This window comes from Myotis brandtii, unplaced genomic scaffold (assembly GCF_000412655.1).
Source record: "Myotis brandtii unplaced genomic scaffold, ASM41265v1 scaffold33, whole genome shotgun sequence".
NCBI classification, from domain to species: domain Eukaryota; kingdom Metazoa; phylum Chordata; class Mammalia; order Chiroptera; family Vespertilionidae; genus Myotis; species Myotis brandtii.
The window spans coordinates 1,748,128-1,771,522 of NW_005362713.1; the positions used below are offsets into that span (position 1 = coordinate 1,748,128).

The following is a 23,395-nucleotide window of genomic DNA, read 5'->3' on the forward strand; positions in this document are numbered from 1 at the left end:
GGGGTACCCAGGTTAGGCTGCAGCCCCACAACCCTGCCCCCCACAAACAGCCATTCTGCTCGAGCCCTCCCACCACCGGAAGGTGTACCTTGAAGCTGTGCAATTAGCCTGCCCAGCGGCCCTGAGCCAGCCCACCAGCCCAAACCCTGGCCAGGCTACCTCACTGCTTTGCATCTCCGTGTCCCCAAATAAAAAGGGGTGAATTTTATACAAGAAACGCACGTTCTGGAATTGAGGGGATTTAATGACGCAAGACACAGAAAGTGCTCAGGAAGTGCCCGGCTGTGGTAAGCGTCAATGAGCAGCACTGTTTTTCCGGTTATCACTGACTCCTCCCCAAACTGCCCTGTTCTCCTCAGGCCTGGAGACACACATGCACACACATACGTGCACATGTGCACATGCACATATGCATGCACACATGCACTGTGTTCATGCACGTGTACGTGCACACACGTGTGCGTGCACACAGTGTCTACATGTGTGCGTGTACACATATACAAACATTGTGCATGCATGTGCACATACATATACATGTGCACACACACAAACACTGGCACAGATGCTATTCCAGGACCCAGCCTCATCTCCACTGAGGATGTGGAGTAGCGCCAGCCCTCACCCACCACCTGCATCAACTCCTCTTTTCTCCACGGTTGCTTACAGGCGTGTTTGCCTCACTTGTACGCTGTCTGATTCCCCATCCTTTGACTTGCCCATCCTGCGTCTAACGGGGAGGTCTCTGATCGCCTCCAGATTCTGCCAGCACCTTCCGGAGGAGGCCCCTCCTCAGAAGCCGCCAGCGTCTGGGAGCTGGCGGTTTGATCACCTGGTTTCCAGGTCGTTCCAGCAGCCCTGCCACTGCTGGCTTTCATCAGTCGCAGCCTGGCCCTGCCCGTCCTCCCCACCACCATCCGAGCCTTCCCCTCTGCCAGCCCTGAATGCCCCTGCCCTAAAGACCCAAACACTCATTCTGCCCCCTGTTGCCTTTTCTCCTGCTCTTCCCCTGCCGCTCTTCTCAGCAAACACGCCTCCAGCCATAGTTAGAGACTGAATGTCTTTCACATGAACTTCTCTTCCTGTTTATCTTGCTTCAAGGTGGTTTCCCTTTGTGAGCCAAAACAACCATCCGCAGCCTAAGCGAGGAAGCCACTCCCCGCCATGATGTGCGGCAGGTGAGGAAGGACCAGGCCAGCGGTTCTCAACCTTCCTAACGCCACGACCCTTTAATACAGTTCCTCACGTTGTGGTGACCCCCAATTTCATCATTACAAATTGAACATAATTCAAGCATAGTGATTAATCACAAAAACAATATGTAATTATATATGTGTTTTCCGATGGTCTTAGGCGACCCCTGTGAAAGGGTCGTTCGACCCCCAAAGGGGTCGCGACCCACAGGTTGAGAACCGCTGGACTAGGCGCACCCGCTCTGCCTCAGGAGCTCCCAGGTACAAAGGGGCACAAGCAGCTGAAAGACTGTAGCTCAGCATGGCTCTGCCCGGTCACTGGAGTCTTTGGACCTGAAGGACACCTGTCCATCCCGTTCCCCGGGTGTACATGTGTGTCCCACAAATCAGCCAGGGCAGCTCTCATCCCCTGTGGCAGGCGGAGAGGTAACTTGGAGAGATAACAGGGCTTGCCCGGGACACACTCAACCGCTCTGTCCTCCACTGTCCGCGTTTGGTGAGAGCGTTCATAGGACAGAGAGTGGGTCTGGGTGCACAGCTTCAGGTCTGCGCTGGTCCACCAGTCTTGCCATCTAAGGTTGAAACATCCACACTGATGGGAAGAAGCACAGCCTTCACCCTCAGGAAAGGACCGTCTTTTGGAAAGAAAATGGAAACTTCTGGAGAACCTTCCATGCTCGGGGCGTGTTATAGGCACTGTCTCATCAAACTCTCCCAGGAAGCCTGGGAGGCGCCGTGGTGCCGGCCTTGCCTGACGGATGAGGGAATGACCATCACAAAGGCGAGGGTCCTTGCCCGGAGCCCGCAGCTTAGCCAAGGCTGAGGCGGCCGCTCAACCTGAGCTGCACTAAATGCCTCAGGTGACAACCCCAGAGCCATCCCTGTCAGCCCAGGTGAGGAGAGAGCACAGGCCAGGCCACAGGAAGCAGATGGGCTTGCACAGACCTGTGGCCAGGCCTGCAGGATGAGGGCGCCGCGCTCACTCACAGCCTCCTGGAGCCGATCTCGTCGGCCAGTCACAGGGATAGGCACCCTCTTCCCAGCTCCTCGAGTGAGCATCTGCTTTTCTCAAAGCTGTGAATGTCACATCAAGAATTCCCAATTACCTTCCCCTGGTTGTATTTATCATCAGTGTATTGGAGGCATAATTAGTCTGAGCTGAAACCTGTATTGTTCCCTTCTCCTCTGCTATGAAATAGGTGTCCAAATGTGCTAACAGAGAGGATTCTGCTCCAAAAATGACAAACAGCAAGTGAAGGATGAAAGCAGGAGTGCAATTCAGATTGATGACAACGGTGGCTGAGTCAGAGCGAGGGAGGGACACGGTGGCAGAATCTGCCGCGAAGCTCCTACTTCAAATCTCACCCCCTCCCCTCTCCTAACGAGGACGCCCCTTTCCCGCAACACGGATGTGATGCTGATGAAGAGGAAAGACCGGTTTCCGCTGATACACTTTCTAGGGGCACACCCTGAGAACGGGGCGCCTCTGGGGTTGCTGAAGGGAAGGCGTCCAGAGCCCGCCCCCAGGCCTGGCCGTGCAGAGCAGGGGGGGGGGGGGCCTGGGGATGCCATGTGCAGGCTTCGCATGGCCAGGTTCCCTGGATTTGGGGGAAAGGAAACACACAAATGTCACCCTAGTAGAAAATACCTAGATGTTGGGTATTCAAGGGGCCAACACTCAGATGCTCCCACTGACACAGGTCTTGTGAGAAACTACTAGACCCTCTGCCTCTGATGTGCCCGGTGCTGGTCACGGGGAGTCTGAGGGCCTGTGCACGCGATGTGTGCACAGATAGGGTGCCTCCTGCTCCCCGCTGGCCTCTCACGGCTTGTCCCCACAGAGCAGCCCAGAGAGATCACTAAACAGAACGCCAGGTAAGTCACACCCAATACACACTCGGATGACTTCCCGTCGCCTCCTCAAACCCACCTCCTCACAGGGCTGCAGAGCCGGGCGGCACACCGCGCCCCCTTGCGCACCTCGCTGCATCGCCCCTCCCTTCCTCACCAACCTTCCTCACCACGCTCCAGCCACACAGGCCTTCTCTTCCTGTTCTCTGACCAGCAGGTCTGTATTCCCACCTTGGGACCCTAACAAAGCAAAGGCCTCCACAAGCCTGACCATCAGTCAGGGCTCAGCTCAAACGTTGGACAGCTGGCCACACATTCGAAAGTCGAGGACTCTCTTCTGAGACTCACTGTGCAAGTCCCGCCCTTGTACTACGTCCTGTTCTGGGGTCCTCGTGGAACTCTTCACCATTCGATGTTACCGGCTTTATGTCTCTTCCTCTTGCACCAACAGTGTAAGTTCCACATGTGTGGAGACCTCGCCTACACTGTTCCCCACCACAGGCTGTTCCAGCACCTTGCATGGCTGCTGAGTATCTGATTCGCAGGAAGCGTTCAGTAAGTATCGATACAGACCAGTGGGTGAGCTGGTGGGTTTGGCTTACCAAGAGGCCCACAAGGTACACGCGTGCTACCTTCAGATAACTGAGGGGCTGACGTGGGGAAAAGAGCAAAATGGTGACGTGGCCCGGAACACTGATCCGGGAGAAGTGGGACAGATTTTGCATAACATTAGGCAGAAGTTTCTCACTGTTGAGCTGCCAATGACAGGATGGGTTTCCTTAGTAGGGAGTGAGTTCCTCATCTCTGGAGGTATGTAAGCTGAGGCCACTGCTGGAGTCTATGTTGGAGAAATGAGCATCCTTCTAAGTTCCTGAGTCTACACGTCATGGTCAACTTGCATTTGCTTCTTCGGGCTCAGTCTTACTCTCCCGCGCAGACCACAACGCCCGGGCCCAGAACACGGACTCGCTCTCCGGCAGGCCCTGCAGCACCTGCCAGGCCGCGGCATGAGGGCGGCACACGGGTCCACAGACACGGAGTGGAGTGTGTGCGCCTTCCTCCCGGCAGGGCTCTGTGGGGCCCATGTGGGGTGGGCACCCCTGGCAGGACAGGACTGAGCTCGTGGCCTGCGCCCTCCCCCAAGGACACAAGCCCAGGAAGTGCACAGGGAAGTGGGGACAGGAGGCAGTCATGGACCACCTCCACCCAGACTGGCCCTGGGAGGGGGTGACGTGGCTTCCATTCCCCAGGCGAGGAAGCCAGGGTTCAGGGAGGCGCGCTGCCTGTCCACGCCCTGCAGGGGCCTCGATGGTGCTGGGAGGGGGACTCAGCCCTGACAGTTCCACGCCCACATTCCTGCCACGTGGCCCCAGCAGGGCAGGCAATGCCTTCCAAGGTCAGACCTGCCCACTAGAAACATCCTCGACTCACTCGGCCTTTCCTCTTCCCTGTCCTGGAGGAAGAGCCTCAGTCCCTGTAGAAGGTGGGAGGGTGCATTCTCCTGAGCCCAAGTCTGACCCCCAGGCAGCTAACTCCCTGTTCGCATCCAGCCCAGCCCTTTCGGAGAGAGGCTGGGGGAGGGGCCACTGCACCTCTCTCCTCCCCCACGTGCAGGCACAGAGCTCCCTGCAGCAGCCCGGCCTCCATCCTAGTACAGCCGCTCCCGTGGGGGACCCACATCGCCGCATGGCGGGACAAAGGCACCTCGAGTTCTCCTCCCTCCCAGCCCTGACGGGGGTCCAACATCAACCCCGCACCTTCTCCACTCCCTCAGGCTCCCTGAGCTGGTTCCGGAGCCTGGGGGGTCGGGGGAGCGGTTGGGGGGCCATAGGAAGGAGGAGAGCGGAAGGGAAGCAGTGCACATGGACCAAGCCAGGGGGTTGGGAGAAGCGGCCTGTGAGAGGCCAGGGCAGACAGACAGACAGACTGAGGCGTCAGAGAAGGTTGCTGTGAGCTACAAACTGGCTCCTCTAACCGTCTTCCAAGGGCACCAAGTTCCGCAGTCATCGCGTGTCCTAATGGGACCCTGCACGGGGGCAGGGACATGGCACAGCGCTGGCTCCTCCGGTGGGACCCTCCCGGCGGGCACACAGGGCAGGCACCAGAGAGCCGCCCCCTCGCCCTCAGCCCCGCTGCTGCCCGCCCAGGGCTGACACAGTGAACGTCTATTTGAACACTAAACCATGAGAGAATCTGCATGTATGGAAATATGCTTAATACATTTTATTGACCATGTGTTTTAAACAGATGAATGAACAAGAACCCAAATCCACCTTCTCACTCACAAACTCCTAAGCCTGTGCTGCCTGTGTGAGAAGTGGTATCAGATAGCACTCTCTATGTTGGCACCTTCTTAAGCCCTTTGCCTGTATGAAGTCGTTAACCTTGGCGACCGTGTATGATCTAGAGGCGCCCGGAGCGCGGGCACCGCAGACGGGATGCGCCCGGTGCTTCGAGGCTCCTCTGTCCTCAGGACTGAGTCCCCCACCCAGCACGGCAACCAGGGTCCCTTCAGAGCCTCGCCTCCTACTCTTTGTTCACGGCCTCCTGGTGCTGCCATGTGGAAATATCTATTGCTTTTCCCTAAAGCAATTCCTCCATCTCCCGTGTGGTCCGTCCCCTCCTTGCTCCTGCATCACTGAGCCCTCACCTCGGAGCCCTGGCTCCAAGGGGCGCCTGGCTGACTCCTGCTGTCCTGCAAGAGCCGGTCACACCTCGCCTCCCACAGAAAGCCGCCTGCGCCCCGGACAGAGGCACCGGCCTGTGGACACCCCCACCCCCACCCTCGCATCCACCCTACCTGCCGACAGTGTGCCCCTTCCCGAGGAAGACAGGGCTGTCTCACCCCCACGCTCAGTGCGGAGATTCACAAACGCTTATCCATGGGGAGTCCATCCCCAGGAGCACAGGCCGGGGAGAATCACAGCAGCAGCCAGGGCTTTGCTCTTGGGTTTAAATGACAAATTCTACTCCTCAGCGCCCCATCCCTCACCAGAGCCCTACACAGCCACAGTCCATTACACGGCGACAGGATGGGTTCCTAGGCTTAATTGTAAGAGGATAATTAATGTCAAGGTATTGCCAGTTTGGACATAGTATTAAATATCACCCTCAATGTAGCCACTCTCTAACTCTTCGATTACAGGGCTTAGGAATGCCGGTTTTGATGAGAAGTGTCTGCCGTGAAGGAAGGATGCCAAGAACAGCTGGTTTGCCGGCTGCCACTGCCCTCGGGCAGCCTGCCTCCTTGCTGGTGGAGCCGGCTCCGAGCACCCGGCCTGAGATGGACCCACCCCGACACTCCTGAGGGCAGACTCCCTGGTCTGGCTGAGCCAAGACCCTGGGCAGGTGACTTTCTCCAGGGATCTGTCCGGCCCCTTGGTCGTACAGCGTCTCCCCTTCCTCAGGACCTCCCTTTCTCTCCATAACAAGAGGTGGGAGCCCTAGACGGGTGGCTCGGGTGCTCAGAGCGTCGTCCCTCACACCACCAGGTTGTGGGTTTGATCCCTGGTTAGGGCACGAACTGGGGGGGAGGGAGTAGCCAATCGATGTTTCTCTCTCTCTTTCTCCCTTCCTCTCTCTAAACATATCCTCAGTGAGGATTGAAAAAGAAGAAGGAAAAGAAGTAAGAGCAACGAAAAGGAATGAGGGGCTCAGAAGCTATGGGAGGTGCAGGCAGCCAGCCAGGCAGCGAAGGACACTCAGCTCCCCTGTGGACGGGCCCCACCCTGCCACACCCTCTCCTCCAACCACCCCACAGGCCCAGCTCTGGCTCCATCCTTAGAATAATTGTGATTTCATTTGGTGACTTGACAAAAACATTGTCTCCGGACAGTCACTGTAGGCCACTCTCAAATAGTAGGACCATGAAAGTCTACACCTCAAAAGCCAAACGCCTATGCCACCCAGCACCTCTGCCCGGATCCAGCCCGGACCCCGGAACAGACAAGCCCAGCTTCCTGCGGCCTTGCTGCAGCCCTCACACCACAACCAGAGCCGCCACAGGAGGTCTCACCACCGCGAGGCTGCTGAGCTGTAAGGAAGTTCAAACTAGCGCCTTCCCGGCGATGGCAGGAGGGCGAGGCCCCAGCATGGCCTGCCCTCGCTCTTCCAGTCCAGCCACCGTGACCAGAACTGCTCGACAGATTCGAAGCCAAACCACTGCTGACCCATGGAAAATGTGAGATAATAAAATGATGTTAAGCTGCTAAGTTTTGGAGTAATTTATCTCATAGCAATAGATAACCAGCATGAAGGCCCAGCATCAGAGCCTCTGCACACACAAACAGCTCTTGGTCCTTCTTCCAGGAGTCAAACTTGACTCCAGCCTCCCAGACAACCCTGGTCCCACATGGGACAAAGGAGGATGCTGTGTCCCATCCCCAGTGAGCCCTGAACTATTATTCAGACTCCACAACCACAGGGCCTGGGGCCCAGGTGCCGTTAACCCCACACAGCAAGCAACATCATCGCCCTCATCACCACCATCATCACCCTCATCGCCACCAACATCATCGCCCTCATCACCACCACCATCACCATCATCGCCACCACCACCATCACCATCATCACCACCAACATCATCACCCTCATCACCACCATCATCACCCTCATCACCACCAACATCATCGCCCTCATCACCACCATCATCACTGCCACCATCATCACCCTCATCGCCACCAACATTATCACCCTCATCACCACCAACATCACCATCATCGCCACCAACATCATCGCCCTCATCACCACCATCATCACCCTCATCACCACCAACATCATCGCCCTCATCACCACCATCATCACCCTCATCACCACCAACATCACCATCATCGCCACCACCACCATCACCATCATCACCACCACCATCATCACAGTCAGCATTCTCCCTTGATGAGGGCTCAGACACTCCTTTGAAAGGGCAAAAATCTAATATTAGTCCTGGCCTGGAGGCTCAGTTGTTTGGAGCATCATCCCATACACCAAAAGGCTGAAGGAAGGCAATATGGGAGGCAACCACTGGATGTTTCTCTCTATCTCTCTCTCCCCCTCTGCTTCCCTTCCTCCCTCCTTCCCTCCCTCCATCCATCCATCCCTCTCTATTTCTCTTCTTCCTATCTCTCTAAAATCTTTAAAAACATATCTTCGGGTGAGGATTTATAAAAATGAAACATCGAATACTTTTGGAACAATCACGTGTGCCTGCTTGGCTGATGGGTTCAGAATGTGCTCAGTCTGCCCCTGGGCAGTCCAGCTTCTACGGGATGTCTGAGTGGGGCAGGGGGCAGAGCCCCTGGGAGGCTGATGCCGACCACTGTCCACAGACCCGGAAAGGCCATGAACAAAGATGGACACGTCCCATCTCCCTCGGCAAGGTAGCTGCACACACTCGGTCCCGTGGGTGGGTGGTCCGAGCAGATGGTCCGAGCACAAATGTTGTGCTGTGCAGGCCCTAGACGGGAGGGGGGGGGCGGCAATGGGGTGTGTACAGGACATTGTGGGCGCCCAGGACTTGAGGGAGAAGGGGCAGAGGGCTGGGAAGACCAGAGCTGGTCGGTGCCCAGAGAGGGAGTCCATAGCGGCTCCCCAGTGTGCGGGGGTTTGGAGGACGAGAGGCGTGTGGAGATGGAAGGAGATGGTGGCCGTGTGGAATCTCGGGCACAGGCCTGGCAGGGCAGCTCCCTGTGCCCCTCCCGCTTCTGCCAGGCCCAAGTGCTGAGCCCAGACCTGCGGCGCGCACGCTGAGAACAGCTCTTCCTCGGGATCTCATCGCTAAGGATTTCTAAAGGGACCAAAAATGAGTTCTCAGACTTGTAGCACTAGCTGAAGTGCTAAGGCTGTAGAACCCATAAGCAGTAGGATATAATTAAATGCAAATGTAGGGCACATGTAAAAATTAATCTCCTGTAATTAATTAGTAATTTAAAATATTCTGGAAAATGATACTTAAATAGCACAGAATTATCCTAATTCTAAGCCATAAAGTCATCTGCTAAAGATTTACTGGTGGAGTGAGAAATATTTGCATATGTCATGTGGGACAACAGAACACTGAGATTACTTAATTTACCTTCGCTACAAACGTCTTAAAAAGAACAGATTTTGTACTCAAACTGTGGGGAAAGCTCACTCACTGCAGCGAATTCTGAGCAGCAGCGAGTAGAAGCCAGGAGTTAATCCAGCTGTGCTTCCAGCAAGGGGTCGACTGCCCCCGGGACGCGCCCTGCCTGGGAAGCCAGCCTGGGAGTACCCTTTCCACCTCTGTCCTTCACATTCACCTACTCTTCCCAGCCTGCACAGGTGACCCCACTCCCAGAGCAATGGGAGCTGTCCCAGCAACAGGCCATTCCCCACGTCTTCTCTCCATCCTTCTCCCTCGCTACAGGCAGAGAGCACTGGTACCTGTCTAATGCAAAGGTAAATGCCACCTGCTGCAACTATCCCTTAAAATAGTTCACTTTTTCTATTCTTTCCAGTGAAACAAAAGAGAAGGGAGAGGAGAAGAGAGGAGGAAATAAAGAGGATACAAAAGCAAAGAGTGAGGCGGGGGCACAGAAATGACGACCATTGAAAGGACAGAGTCCTAAAGTCCCACACATGCCCAGAGGAGGCCTCAGGGGGTGAGAACCACTGCAAGGAAGGCCCAGAAGGACTATGGCCGTGGAGTGTGGGGAACCTCAGTGTCCCCCACTAGCCCTTGATATGGTTCCCAGTTTGTCTTAGGCACCCAATTCCTATCGATTGGATGGCTAGGGGGAGGGGGGTGTGTGAACAAATGGACAGATGGGTGGGTGGGTGGATGGGATGGATGGATGGATGGATGGATGGATGGATGGATGGATAAATGGGTGGATGGTGGAAGGGTGGGTGGGTGGATGGGTGGATGGAAGCTCCTCCAGGAAGATAAGATGAAACCCAGAGCTAAAACTGACTGTGAACTGGAGATCTCCCCATCCAACTGGAGCTAGAGAGGAAAGAACAGAAAGACATGCATAGCCCCCAACAGCGCTGGGGCTGTGGTTATGGAGTGCACTGTAGGCCGTTGACCTCAAAGACCCTGAAAAGGACCCAACAACAAGCCAGTCCTTGAAGTGCAGGTTCACTGCCCTGGACTAGGGAGACCCTTCCTGCTGACATCCAGCTCTGGCCACTCCCCAGCCCCGCCCAGTGCTACAAGCGCACCACACACCCCTCTCTGACCTCCCCCCTCACCCTCCTTGGCTATGGGGTAAGGAAGGTCCATTCCTGTGGACCCAGCCACAGTGTCCCCTGCCCAGGAAGCATCCCGCACACGCTGGCCGACCCCTATCCCTGGCCAGGGGGCACCGCTCCCTTCCTTGTGCTTGCTGGGGCTGGCGGTCCAGCTGACAGGAGCTGGGAACAGCGTATTAGGGGGTGCTGCTGCCCCTGGAGCCCCCTCAGCAGCCAGCAGCCCAGAGAGGAGCCGACACTCAGGACAAAGGCTCCGCTCCCTCCCCAGTTAGAGGCGCCCGCTGCCTCCTCAGAGCTCCAGCACCACGCCCAGAACAGGGCGCCCTCCCACCCTCCCAACCCCGTGGCCCAGCACCCGAGGTCAGGAGACCAGACACTGTCACCCTAAGCGCAGTCCCCCAAGGGGAGCCTTCTAGAGACCGCACGCTGATGTGTAATTGTTAGGACTGTGATGAGACCTCGGAGAAGGGAGTATGGACTCAAGACTGAGTGATGGAAGGCAAGGGAATCTGAGGTGGGGCCTGGGAGAGGAGCCCACAGGCATGCCCCAATACTTCCCATCACCACCCTCCAACCCTCCCACTCACCACCAAGTCCAAGCTGCCCAAACCTTGGCCCCCAGTAAGGCTAAGCCGCCCCCCCAAAAAATGGGATCACAGAGAAGACCATGGAGAATGGGCCCCGGCCACACCCCCACCGTGAGTGGCTGTGCCCTGGGTGCCAGGAGAAACAGCAGCGCCCACACAGCACAGGGACTGGTGTCCCAGGCAGCCAAGTCCGCATCTGTCGTGCCAATTTGTCACGAATGACAGTGTAAGTGCCAGCCTTCCCCCCTCACTCCCATCAGCCATGCTTCTCGAGTGGGAAGGGGAGCAGGCCACAGAACCAAGGGTCTTTCCCGAGGCCTCCATGCCAGCCCTGAGCGGGCACAGCTGGGACACGTCATCAACAGCAGTGGGTGGTGAGCGTTGCCTGCCCCATAGCAGCGATTTGAGTTTCATAACATTCAGGGCATGTCCTGGCAGGGGGTCAGCCTTGTGCCTATTGTCTGTCCTTGTCAGTGTAGAAGCAATGCGTTCAGTAGTGAACGGAGCGTTCTTGCTGGGACGGCGTCCCCAGGTCTCCACAGGGACTGGCTGGGCTAGCCAGCCTCCCAGTCACAGGGGCCAGTCCCCTCCAGGGTCAGGGTTCCTTCCCTCCTGCTCACAGTGAGGCATGGACACCCGGGAACCTCTGCCAGACCCCGGAGCCCTGCTTTCCCCCATGGAGCCAGCATGGCCATCTCGGCCCACTACGGCCTGCAATCCCTTGTATCTCTGTGGCCATCCCGGCCACAGGGCAGCGAGGCCTGTGGAGCGGGTCAGATCTGGACTTGAATCGGTCCAGCACCCTGGTGACAACTTGCATGACCTCACGCAAGTCCTTTAACGTCTTCAGCTTCAGGTGCCTCACTTGTAAAGTGGGAGGATTAGAGGGTGCCTGCGGTGGGCACCCCAGAAACGATGGCTCCCCATGCCCAGTGGCAGGCGCATGGGACCAGAGACCAAGACTCTGACCAGGCGGAGCTGAAGGCAGTGGCGCCGGGTGTGGCTCTGCACACAGCCTCCAGCCACAGCCCCAGGAGCGCATCCCTCTTGCCCAGGTGGCCGCTCCAGGGCCCCAGCTCTGCGGCCCCAGCAGAGCAAGGCAGTGGCTGAAGCCACGCCAAGCGCATCTGACACTGCAGTAGTCGCACCATGAGCCACTGGGAATGGCGTCTTAGGCCGCTCTGGGTTACGTGTGGAATCCTCCAGGGCCTTGGGGCGGGGCGGGTGCATCCTCTGGACAAGGCACGATGAACGGCACAGTGAGAAGAGAACGGACGCCTCTGGAGAAGCCACCGCCACATGCTTTACCGCAACTGCCACCTCCTCCTCACGCAAAGGTGAGGCAGATTTCCCTACCCAGCTCAGCAGCAGAGCAGGGACAGGAGGAAAGGCGGTGAGGACAGGGGGCGAGAGACGGGCGAGAAGAGAGGGAGGAGGCTGGTGGCAGAATTAGCAGACAGGTCCCAGAGCCAACTCCGGCGGGGACTGAACAGGGGAAGGCTGCCCTGGGAGCAGACCCTGGGGACATTCGGAGGACGCCTGGACCCATCGGTGCTGCCAACCCTGGGCTCCCGGGACTGGCCTGAACCCTTCGTACAGGAAACGGGTTCTGGTGAAAACGCGGTGCCCACAAGACATCACAGCGGCTGACGGCCAGCGCCCCGCTGATGAGGGAGAGCGCAGGGCTGTGGGCCAGCCGCGGCCTCCAAATGTAGGTTTCTCCAGCAGGGTATGCTGGCTCCCGACGCGGGGGTAGCATCTGAGGAATCATTAATTAGGGGGAAGCAGAATAAGCAAGCAAAGTGCATTGGGTGGAACTAGTAGGTTTCTGCCCTTCATTCATTTCACTTTCCACCAGAGGCCAAGGCCGTGGGCTGGAGGGGAACCGCAGGGAGCATTCAGCCGCCACCACCCCACAGTCGGCCCTGCTCCCGGGCACACGGCATCCCAGCATGTCCCTGCCCCCTGAACCCAATCCAGGCCAGAGAGAAGCCCCCAACACCAGCTGTCATCTCTGCCATTAGACCACCAGGACTAGCAACAGTCACCAGCTCACACAGTGTGTCTAGTTGTCTGTCCTAAAATTAATGGTTTTTCGTTAAATACGTGAGCCCTGTCTTCATGAGAAGGTCCTAACCCAGCCGTGGGCAAACTACGGCCCGCGGGCCGGATCCGGCCCGTTTGAAATCCATTGGCTCAGGTACAGTTGAGAAGAGGGTAGGATGTACACATGAGCATAGGTGATGACAAGTTCTGCTCCCACTGGACTCGTTTTAAAATAATGGGCCTAATGTGAACCAAATTTTCTGAATCCTGAATGTTGCTTATTGAACCTGACTGAACAGTCTAGTCCAGCCGTGGGCAAACTACGACCGTACCCTTTTATGTAATGATGTTTACTTTGAATTTATATTAGTTCACACAAACACTCCATCCATGCTTTTTGTTCCGGCCTCCGGTCCAGTTTAAGAACCCATTGTGGCCCTCGAGTCAAAAAGTTTGCCCACCCCTGTAACCCCTAACACAGGTGTTTTAAAAAAGTCACTAATTAGCCCAGTCACCAAAAACGAAGCACAGATATACCACGTGTCACTTGGTGACAGCCAACCAACACCTGCTGCAGGCGCTAGCACCCCAGGCAGAGCCGCCACCCCTGCAGAGAGCGGACGTTCACTCTACGCCCAGAGCTCACACTGCCAACGCCGAGAAGAAAAGTAAAAGGAAAGAAATAAAGCCAGCCCGAGTGCTGCCTCCGAAACGGCTGCCAGTGACCTGAAAAGGCTCCCCACTGGCTGCCCAGCCTCCCAGCAGCTGGGCAAGCCTTGGGCCACCTGTTGGGGACCAGGCAGGAGCCACGCTGTGCCGGTCTCCCCTCCCTGCCGTGTGCTGTGACCCCACGCGCTTCCGCCACTCACGACAAGCAGACGACGCCTGCAGCCCACGTGAGCCACGTGAGCAGCCACTCCTGCGGCCACAGCCCCACCTACCTCGTTGATGAAGGAGTGGGCCCCCTGCGGGCTGAGCAGCAGGATGGCGCGGCGCAGCGTGTCCCGGTAGCGATTCAGCTCCTCCGTCTTCATGGTGGTGAAGAGGCTGGTGAACACGTGGCTGATGTTCTTGTCCACCTTTTGTAAAGAGACATCAAGGCCCAGCCGCGAGGCCTGGTCCAGAAAGCTTTGGAGACCACGGATATCTGGGCAGTGGGAGAAGAGGGGAGAGCCATCCGTAAGCGGAAAGGGACGGTGGAAGGTCTCGCTCCAGTGCTCCCCCCTCCCCCATGGAGGCCGCCAGAAGTGAGGGCTCCGTCTACCCCCCTGCCCACCGAAGAAAAGCTGGAGGGCACGGATTTAGTCCCAACCCCTCACCAGCACGGCCCGGGGTCCTGCACCATGGGAGGCCGGGCGCCATCCGGCAGGTCCTGTGGCAGAAAGAGTCCTTCTCGACGAGCTCCCGCTCCCTCCCGACTGCTTCCACCCAATGGCAGTCCTGGCCTCCTGGCGACATGTGCTGTGGGCCCAGCCCTGCCTGGCTCCCTCCACCCCTCCTCTCCCTGTGCTGAGGCTGCTGGGGCCTCAGCGGTGATGGAGGCCACTGGCTGCCCTGACTGAAGGCCTGGGTCCCTGCCCTAGCCTGTGACTGAACAGCCTACACCCTACACCCCAGCCCTGAGCTCGGACCCTGTCTTGTTCCCAGGATCTGACTTTCCTGACACTCCTCCACTCTCTCTCCAGCCAGCTGACCTTCTCCCAAGTCCAACAGGGTGAGCAGCTGGCCCAAGGCATCTCTTGCCCTGCGGCTCCAGGAGGGCGGGGTGGGAGCCCAGGGCGAGGGAAGCAGGAGAAGCCTCCTCTGGACAGGGCCAGAGCCCTCCTGGCACCCAGTCTTCGCTCAGCAGCAGCCCCGCCTGGGCCAGCTGGCTTCCCCAAGGGGCTGCCCCCAACGGCGCCCACAGAGGCAGGCAGGGCCCAGTGGGACGTGGTCCTGAAGGTGCCATTTCAGCCTCAGGCCCAGCTGTGTCTGAAGGCTGTCTCTCTGGGATTTTCAGCTGCATGAGCTAAAGCCAAGTTCAGCTGGATTTCTGTCACTTGCAACCCAAAGTTTCAACCCATAAGCCACGTAAGCCTGGGATGTTTCCTTCACCTGGCCCATATCTGCACTCCAGCTCCCAGAGGGAGACCACACCTGAGCCTCTCCCTCTAAAGGACACTCGGCCTGCCCCGTCTCACCAGCTGCACCCGCCTGGCGCAGGAACTGCCCAGGGGCTGCCAGGGGCACATGCCAGCCCAAGAGTCAAACTTAAAGCAAACAGTTCAAATTCAACCTGATTTTTACCCCAACCAGTTTCTCTCCCAAACGTTCACTCCTTGCTCATTCCACCAACTTCCAGAGCTCCACTAGCGCCAGGCACTGTAGGGAGCGGGCCCTGGGCTGCCCTCCTCACCAGCTGGACATGGGAGAGCAGTCCTGGAGGGCAGTCTGGAGAGGCACACACAGGCATGGAGGGTAGTGCCCTGCAGTGCTGACTCGGGTGCTGGGCCCTGGGTCAGTGTGCAGGCCCCACCCCCACCCAGGGAAGCCCTGGGAACAGGTCTGAGCGCCTGCCATGGACTCCGCACTTAGAACCCGGGTCCTTCTGTGAACTTGGGCAAATCGCCCACCCACTTGTGCCGCGTTTTGCTCCTCTGACGCCCACACTCTGGAAGGTGCCACCTGCTTCTGCTTAGGGGCCGGCACCTGCGAGGCCCAGAGAGCCAACCTCCTGTGACCCGTGGGGAGGGCACGGCAGCACCCAAACAAGAGCCCACAAAGAGCAACAAACACGTGACTAATAGTAAAGCCAGTGGTACCTGGTTCCAGGGTGCCGTGACCTCAACCAGCTTCGTCCATAGGCAGCTGGCCCCTGGGCACAGGCACCCAGCACTGCTCGCCTGGCAACACCCAGCGACCTCATTGTTGCTCTGCCCACTGACTCAGACAGAAAGGAGGTGCCAGGTGGCAGGGCCGGCCCCTGCACGGAAGCCCAGGGAAGAAGGCGGCCGAGGAAGACCGCACGTGCCTGGCGCTTCTGACAGGCCAAGGCTGCCAACCCCCTGGGCTCCTGAGAGGCCAGGCAGTCCCACCAGAGGGCCTGGCAGGGCAGCTCCAGGAGTGGCACAGGGAGCAGGAGCCCCCGGAGAGGGGCCGGCTAGACAAGCTCAGGGCTGGTGTCTGCCCTGCGCCTCCCGCTCCTGAGCACAGCACAGCTCACGCCTGATTGTAAGCGAGAGCACCTCAGCACGTCACACGTGCACACCCACCCCAGCTCCTGTGCCACACGCAGCAGCTCTGCACGGTGCCATGGCGGCTGTGCCCTCATATGGCTGCCAGCACGGCAGCCACCAGCCACATGGGCCGTTGCAATGCAAACTTAGGTTCATTGAAAGTAAGTAAAATCCCACACTCCTCAGCCACACGAGCCACATTTCAAGTGCTGAAGAGCCACATCTGGCTGGTGGCTGCCGTACGGGACAGCACTGGTACGATGCTCAGACAAAGTTCTAGTGCACGGCTCTGCTTGGTGCCCATGATGTTTCCAAATAGGAGATCAGCTGCATTGGCACCTGGGAAGTTCTCACTTGGCATGAGCAGAGGTGCGAATGCATGTCTACGCGTCCTGCCCCTGCCCTGGACGCTGCTGCTGCCACTCGAGCAGCTGGCTGCCTGCGAGGGTGGGCGCACGTCGGGAAGGAGGTCGGCCCACAGCCACCAGCCCAGTTCAGATGAACAAGGGAGTCCAGAGCGGAAGGGCCGGTGAGCTCTGCACATCAGCCACTACACTGGGGGCTTCTTCCTGAGCAATACCTGGCGGACAGGCCGGGCGCCGATGCACTGTGGGTTTCCCATGCCCTGCCCACGGGGCTGAGGAGCCAGCCCAAGGCCAGGGCCAGGCCCTGGCGCTTCTTTGCCTGGACACCAGCGGTCCGCAGCCCATGGCCTGAGCTCTGACCAGTCTGAGTGCAGTGAGCAGGCGGTGACAGCCACCGGGACAGGCCCTCACTCCTCCCAGGGCCTGCCGAGGCCACTGCCAGTCTTGACAGTGGCGGAGACGGGCAGTGGCTGCGAAGGTGCCCGTGCGCAAGGGGCTCCACCACGCTCTGTGTGTGCCCTGGCTCCAGGGACCGCCATGCCACGGCCAGTCCTCTTAGGCTGGGGGGCAAGTTCCTAGTCCCCTCCTCTCCCCACCCCCCCCGCCTGGACAACCTCAACCCAAAGGAAGGTTCATTTCCTCGGGGAGCAGGAGGCGCTGGGGTGCGGGGCTGACAAGTGTCTCAGGGCCCACAGAACACACGGGGGCATCACACACTGAAAACCGCTGCTGCTCTTCTCCCTTCTTTTCAGGCAGCCCCGACGGAGCCATGAGGGAGACCCTGTCTTCACACCTGCCAACCGCGACGCAGGCGAGGCCGCCCCAGGGTCCAGCCCCTGCCACACCCCCTCCGGTGCTGAGTCCACTCAGCCCCTGCAGCCCTTCCTCGCTGCACTTGGGGCCGGCTGGGGGCAGACAGCAGTCAGGCCCTGCCATTCCCCATCCTGGTGCCCAGAAACTGTCTCCACCAAAACCCCTTTCTCCTTGCAAGACTCTGTGTGCAGTGCCCCACCCCATCCCCCCGAGGAAGCCAGGTGTCTCGGGAAGGGAGAACCCCGTGAAGGTCCGTTAGGGACAAGCTGAGGCTGCTCCGTGGGCAGCAGGGCAGGCACCTCAACAGCTCCCGTGGCCCCACGAGTTCTGGACGTTGGCCCGAGCCCCCTTCTGTGCAGACTGGCTGCCCGGTCCATGCGGTGCAGCCCCGCCGGACCACATGCCCTGGGAGGAAGCTGCTGGGACCACGCCAGCCTCACGGCCGCCCATCTCAGAAAGGGCAGGACCGTGAAAGGGCATCGGCTGCCCAGAACAGGCGAGGCATCCTGCCCCGGAGAGGCGGCAGCTCCAGGAACGCGGGCAAGTCCTTTCCCGGAGGAATCTGATGGGAGAACCCTGGGGGAGGCCTGTTTCCCTGGCCCACCCTCTGGGCTCTCCAGGGACCCTGTCAGCAGGGTCTTTGCGATACCCAACCCGACGGGCCGTGCTGGGAGGCGCATTTGCTCCTTCGCGTCGCTGTCGCCCTGGGAGCTCTCCCATGCGGCCTCTCCTCGGGGCCAGGACACAGTGTGACTGACCTGCAGTGTCCCTGCCTCACGGAGCTCACATCTCAGGGGCTGGGGAAGAGACGGAACAAGTGAACACGTGCTCAGTAGATCATTTCCAAGGGCGCTCAGAGCTCTGAGGGAAAGGGATGTGGGGCTGAGGAAAATGCGGGGGAGGAGGCGCTACTGTGAGGGGATCGGGCAGGAGGGGGCCACACCAACTGCAGCTGCGTGGGAGGAAGGGAGGAAGCCCGGAGAGGTGGAGGAGAGGACACAGGCCCCAAGCACCGAGCCCGGGGCTTCCTCTGCCCTGTCCCCGCTCCCTCCCCAGCCAGCTTCCCAATGCTGGGCCTGTGCACCCTGGGGGTGGAGGGAAGGCCCCTCTCTCTGTCTTTCATGGTCCTCCAGAGCACCCAGCCTGTGCCCTGTCCTTGCACCCTCCCCGTGCACGGCTGGCCACACTCCCAGCCCAGCCCAGGCCTCCCTCTGAGCTCAGAGAGAGCAGTGGACGCCTAGGCTGGCTGAGGCTCCCACCTTCTCCTCCTAGACTTCCCTGAGCACCTGCCTCTCCATGATGCCTCCCCAGGTGGAGATTCGGGCATTGCTGCTCCTCCCCGCTCTCTCCAGCGGCCTCCTGCAGGCCTCCCGTGCACCCCCCAATGGTTCCCAGGTTCATATCTGCTCATGCAGAGCCTCCTCTAAAACCTCCCATGAAAAACACACATTCATTTCAAAGTTGCCAAGAAATTAATATCCCAAAAGCATCAATCACAAACAAATAAAAGCCTTCTAGAGACTTCCTTATTGTACACAAATAGCCCTACATCTCAGCCTGAAATGGGAGAGGATCTGATCCCAACAGCTTTTTCTGCCACCACCTACTGCCACCCCCTCCCCCAGAAGCCATGCTCCAGAACTGCAGAAAAGAAACTGCGCCCTTCCCTGACAGCCCCCATGCACACGCATGTGCACACAAACACACACCACACACCACAGACACCACCATATGTACATGCACATGCACACTGCCATATATACACACACATTACCAATCGTACATACACACATACTACCAAATGTACATACACACACTACCACACACACACACTACTATATGTACACAAACACACTACCATACAAACACACTACCAAATGTACACACACTACCATATGTACATGTACATACACACATACTACCATATGTCCATTCACACACACATACTACCATACACACACACACACACACACACACACACACACACACACACGCACACACACACACACTCTCACTCTCGATGCTTCCAACTTGAACTTTTCAGGACCCTCCTTCTCCCTCAAGACCCAGATGAACACACACACACACACACACACACACACACGCACACACACACACACTCTCCACCTGGATGCTTCCAACTTGAACTTTTCAGGACCCTCCTTCTCCCTCAAGACCCAGATGAAACCATGCCTCTCCTCAAGAGCAGCTCAGACCCGGAGCCAGAGCTCACACCTCCCTGCAGTTCACCCCGCGGGGCCTGGGCAGCAGGTCCCTCTCACTCCCCGTCCACCCCAGGCTCAGAGCCACCCCGCGGGGCCTGGGCAGCAGGAACTCGGTCCCTCTCACTCCCCGTCCACCCCAGGCTCAGAGCCCAGTAGAGTCAGAGACAGGAGAAGTTTGTGGAATCAAATGAAGCAAAGTAAGAACCAGCCCGACGCGAGAGCGACTTCAGCACCTACACGGTGGCCCCAGATCTGACGGAGTCCGAGCCCCACCGCGAGGAGCTGAAACTGGGCACAAGTTTTTTCAGCAAGATTACACCTGTGGCTTTTCTATGACTTCTGGAAAATATCAGATAGCCGCTGGGTATTTTAAACACCTTCTTTCTGAAAACTGAAACCATTTCCAACTGCTTCCTCCGCTACTTTAAATTTCCGAGAAAGGTCCACCAACTGAGAGGCTTTAGAAGAAGGTGCTAATCTGTAACGCGTGCATGTATGCGTGCAGGCGGCCGCCTCCCTCCCAGACAGAGTTCAGTTACAGATGTTTGGGGATTGTTGGCAAATTTTCTAAAATCTGAGACACAACTTGATCCTATGGACTTTTTTGAAACTTCCTATCTACCCCTCAAATATATGCTTTGAATTTCCTCTCAGGGATTTGGCCATGTTCAGCGGCTGTCAGCCCCCACCAGCTCATGCCCAGTCTCCAGCTCATTCCCAGACCCCTGCCAGGCTCCTCCTTCCTCGGTGCCGCCCCCGCCCGCCAAGGCAGGAACAGCTGCAGAGAGGGCTGTGCTGGAGGCTGCGTGTGCGAGGAGGCAAAGAGATTGCCAAGACCCACTGTTGGTTCCAATCAAAAGCAAGTGTCCCCTGGGCCCAGGCAGGGGCTGGCTCCGGTGACCAGAAAGCCTCAGTGCTGCCCCCTCCCTCGGGGCAGTGCCACTGCTCTTCGCCTTCTTGCTGAGGGTCTCGTCTGGGAGGGAGGCCTCCCCTCGCCTGGTCATGATTCAACTGTCCAGACACCAGTCATGGCAGACCCGGCCCTGGGAGTCCTCCAGAGGGGCACCCTACCCCCCCCCATAAAAGTCCTGCCTCCTGTATTAAGTATGTCTTTTATTTCCGCGTCCCGATGCTTTGCTCCCTGGGCTCTGCTGGCCCCAAGGGGCTGCCCCTCCGGTTAGCCAGCTCCCAGTAGTAACAGTGCACCCAGAGCACCCCTTTCATATGCATCTCAGCCACACGGAGCCCACTCCCCACTCTCCTCCACCAGCTCTCACATGGGCCCTGTCCACCTACTGAGTCACCCCAGAGCCAGGTACCAGATGAGCTGGGACACGCTGTGCCCTGAGCCCACTGGAGCTATTCGAAGGAGCCTGCCTACCTGCCTCACCCAGTCTTTCCTGCAGGAACCACACGGACTCTTTCTGGCCCACAGTTCCCATTCTCTCTCTCCCTCTGGACCAACCCTGGTGCCGCCCACCATCTGGTGTGCCCCCTCCTCCTGGGAACAGTGGGTAACAAACTACCTTTCCAGTGACAGCTGTCTCCTGATCTGCCGGCCGCCACACCTGAGCAGAGAATCACCCTCTCCCTTGGTGAGCTGGGTGCAGTCAGGGAGGAGCACACAGCAGCCCACTGGCCACACTCCCCCAGGACACAGAATAGGCACAGAATAAGGCCTGAGTTTGAACCCCCCTTCCCTAGCAGGTGACTTGGGTGGCCCCCTCTCTGAGCCATTCCTCCCTCTGCAGAACAGACCTAGCCCCCTTCCTCATTGGGGCGCTCAATCCTTCAGAAGGGACAGCACAAGGCAATGTTCAGCAGCTGTCAGTCCCCACCAGCCCTCTCGACAGCTCTGGGAACATCCCCAAAGGGTCCCACAGGAACAGGCAGCTCGCTTGCTCTAGAGGCTCGTCAAGAAGGGAGGTGCCATCCTGACAATCAGATGCTGCTCTCCCTCTGAGATCATGGAAATCCCAAAACTGTAAAGTGGCTGAAGGGGAAGGTCTGCCGTGAAAACCCTCTGAGAAAGAAAACAAATTTCTGCCCATGACAGGGGCCCACACAGGTTCCAACGTGCTCCAGGTCTGGCCAGCATGCCAGCCAAGGGCAGGCTCCGGAGAGGAGAACGGGCCGTCCGCGATCGCATCTGTACTCAGGGTGCGCGCACACTTGTCATTTCAAACATAGGGTCCACGGGGGAGCCTGAGGCCCTGGCGACGGAGGGCGTCAGCTGATCACACTGCTCATTTCTCCCCAAGTTCAGTTCCTTTCCACTTAAAAAACAAACACTTTAAATAATCAGGCTGTAAGATCTAGATTAAAAACAATTTAAACGTCTATTCTGGCACTCTGGAAAAAACATACCACGCTGCATTAAGTGCTTTGAATTAAGTAAATTACACCAAGTAACTAATTTACATAATGATCAAAATTTGCATTTTACACATGTTATGATGAAAATAGGCTCATAAAATAATTCTTCACCAGCTTCTGTTCCAAGTTGGGCTCCAGTATTTGGATAAATTCTGCGTGCTGACCTGCTACTGTCTCATGTTGCAAAGCCCGGGCTCCCTCCTATTTGTTAATGTGGCAGGTCCCTTATTCCCACTGCATTACAGTCCCTTGGATGTGCAATTCCCTTCCGTCGATGGTGAGATTGTTTCCTTAAAGAATCTTCAATATGCCAAAGACTCAGAATTTTCACAAATAAAGTTGGATGCTGCTGTCACCTTTCACTTCCGAGGTTTTTTATATTGATTTTGGCAGTTCTTCTGCCAAGATTATAGGGTTGGTTTGCAAAGTCCTGGAGCTATTGTGCCATCTTTTCAGGATGCGAATTCAGAATGGCCATTCTCCACAGTCTTCTTTCCTGGGCCAACAGGGAGCAAGACCTGCTGGACTGGCCTTCAGGGGACTGGCCTCCAGCCCAGACAGGCCGCTCATGCCTCGGGTTCTGGGCCTGGGAGGCAGACCCAGAGCCAGAACTTCCCTTGCGCTACTGGGTCCTTAGATGCCTCATTTTTTTCTGCTTCTCCACAGCCTGTGAGGAAAGAGTAACCATCCCATTTCACAGATAGGAAGTCTCTCCATTAACACCACACAGCAGGCAGGAGGAATAATCACAGTCATGCTTTAAGAAAGTTCAGGATTAAAAATTACCTAACAAACTGCAGCTGGGTCAGAGAGACCCAGAACATCCAAAAGAAGGCCCAAGGCCCCAAAGCAGCTTGCATTGCTTCACAGCTGGGCCTCATCTGGGCACCTCCAAACCCCAAACAAGGAAGAAGAATCTGCAGATCTCTCTGTAGCTCCTGCTGGGTAGCCTCAGGCAGAGGCTAAATTAGCACCTCCTTAGAGATCCAAGAGCCAGTGTACCCAGTGGTCAGAGTGGGACCATCCAGATTACAACTCCTCAGATCCATAAGGGACACACTCAGGGGGCAGACTCAGTGAGCACCAAAGCCCCACAGAAGCAAGTCTTGCCCCAGAAGGGTGTCTCCAGCACAGAAGTTCTCCCACTGTAGACACAGCTGATTCTCACAGACAATTGGCCTGGAGGTCAATTCCTCTCAGTGATACCAACAGTAATCAAGGCTTAACTACAACAAGACTATGCACAAAGCCCACAAAGGGGTGCAAAAAGAGTGTCCACCTCAGGTAATTGGGGAGGCTGAGCCACTGGGCCCTATAAGACACCTAGCACAGAAAGCCACTATAATCAACACAGGGAAGCAGCCAAAATGCGGAGACAAAGAAACAGGTCACAAATGACAGAAATGAAGGAAAGCAAACTACTGGATATAGAGTTCAAAACCACGGTTATAAGGTTTTTCAAGAATTTTCTAGAAACAGCCAATAAATTTAGTGAGACCCTCAATAAATCTAGTGAGA

At 57.4% G+C, this 23,395-nt stretch overlaps 1 protein-coding gene across 1 annotated transcript in view; it reads right to left on the minus strand.

Annotated features, from left to right (window-relative positions):
* Positions 1–23,395, minus strand: part of GRID1 (glutamate receptor, ionotropic, delta 1) — a 625,808-nt gene that overhangs the window by 396,673 nt on the left and 205,740 nt on the right. The window contains exon 5 of the mRNA XM_005871153.1: positions 13,825–14,030. Within this exon, the coding sequence (XP_005871215.1) occupies positions 13,825–14,030 (206 nt within the window). The remainder of the gene's footprint in view (positions 1–13,824; positions 14,031–23,395) is intronic.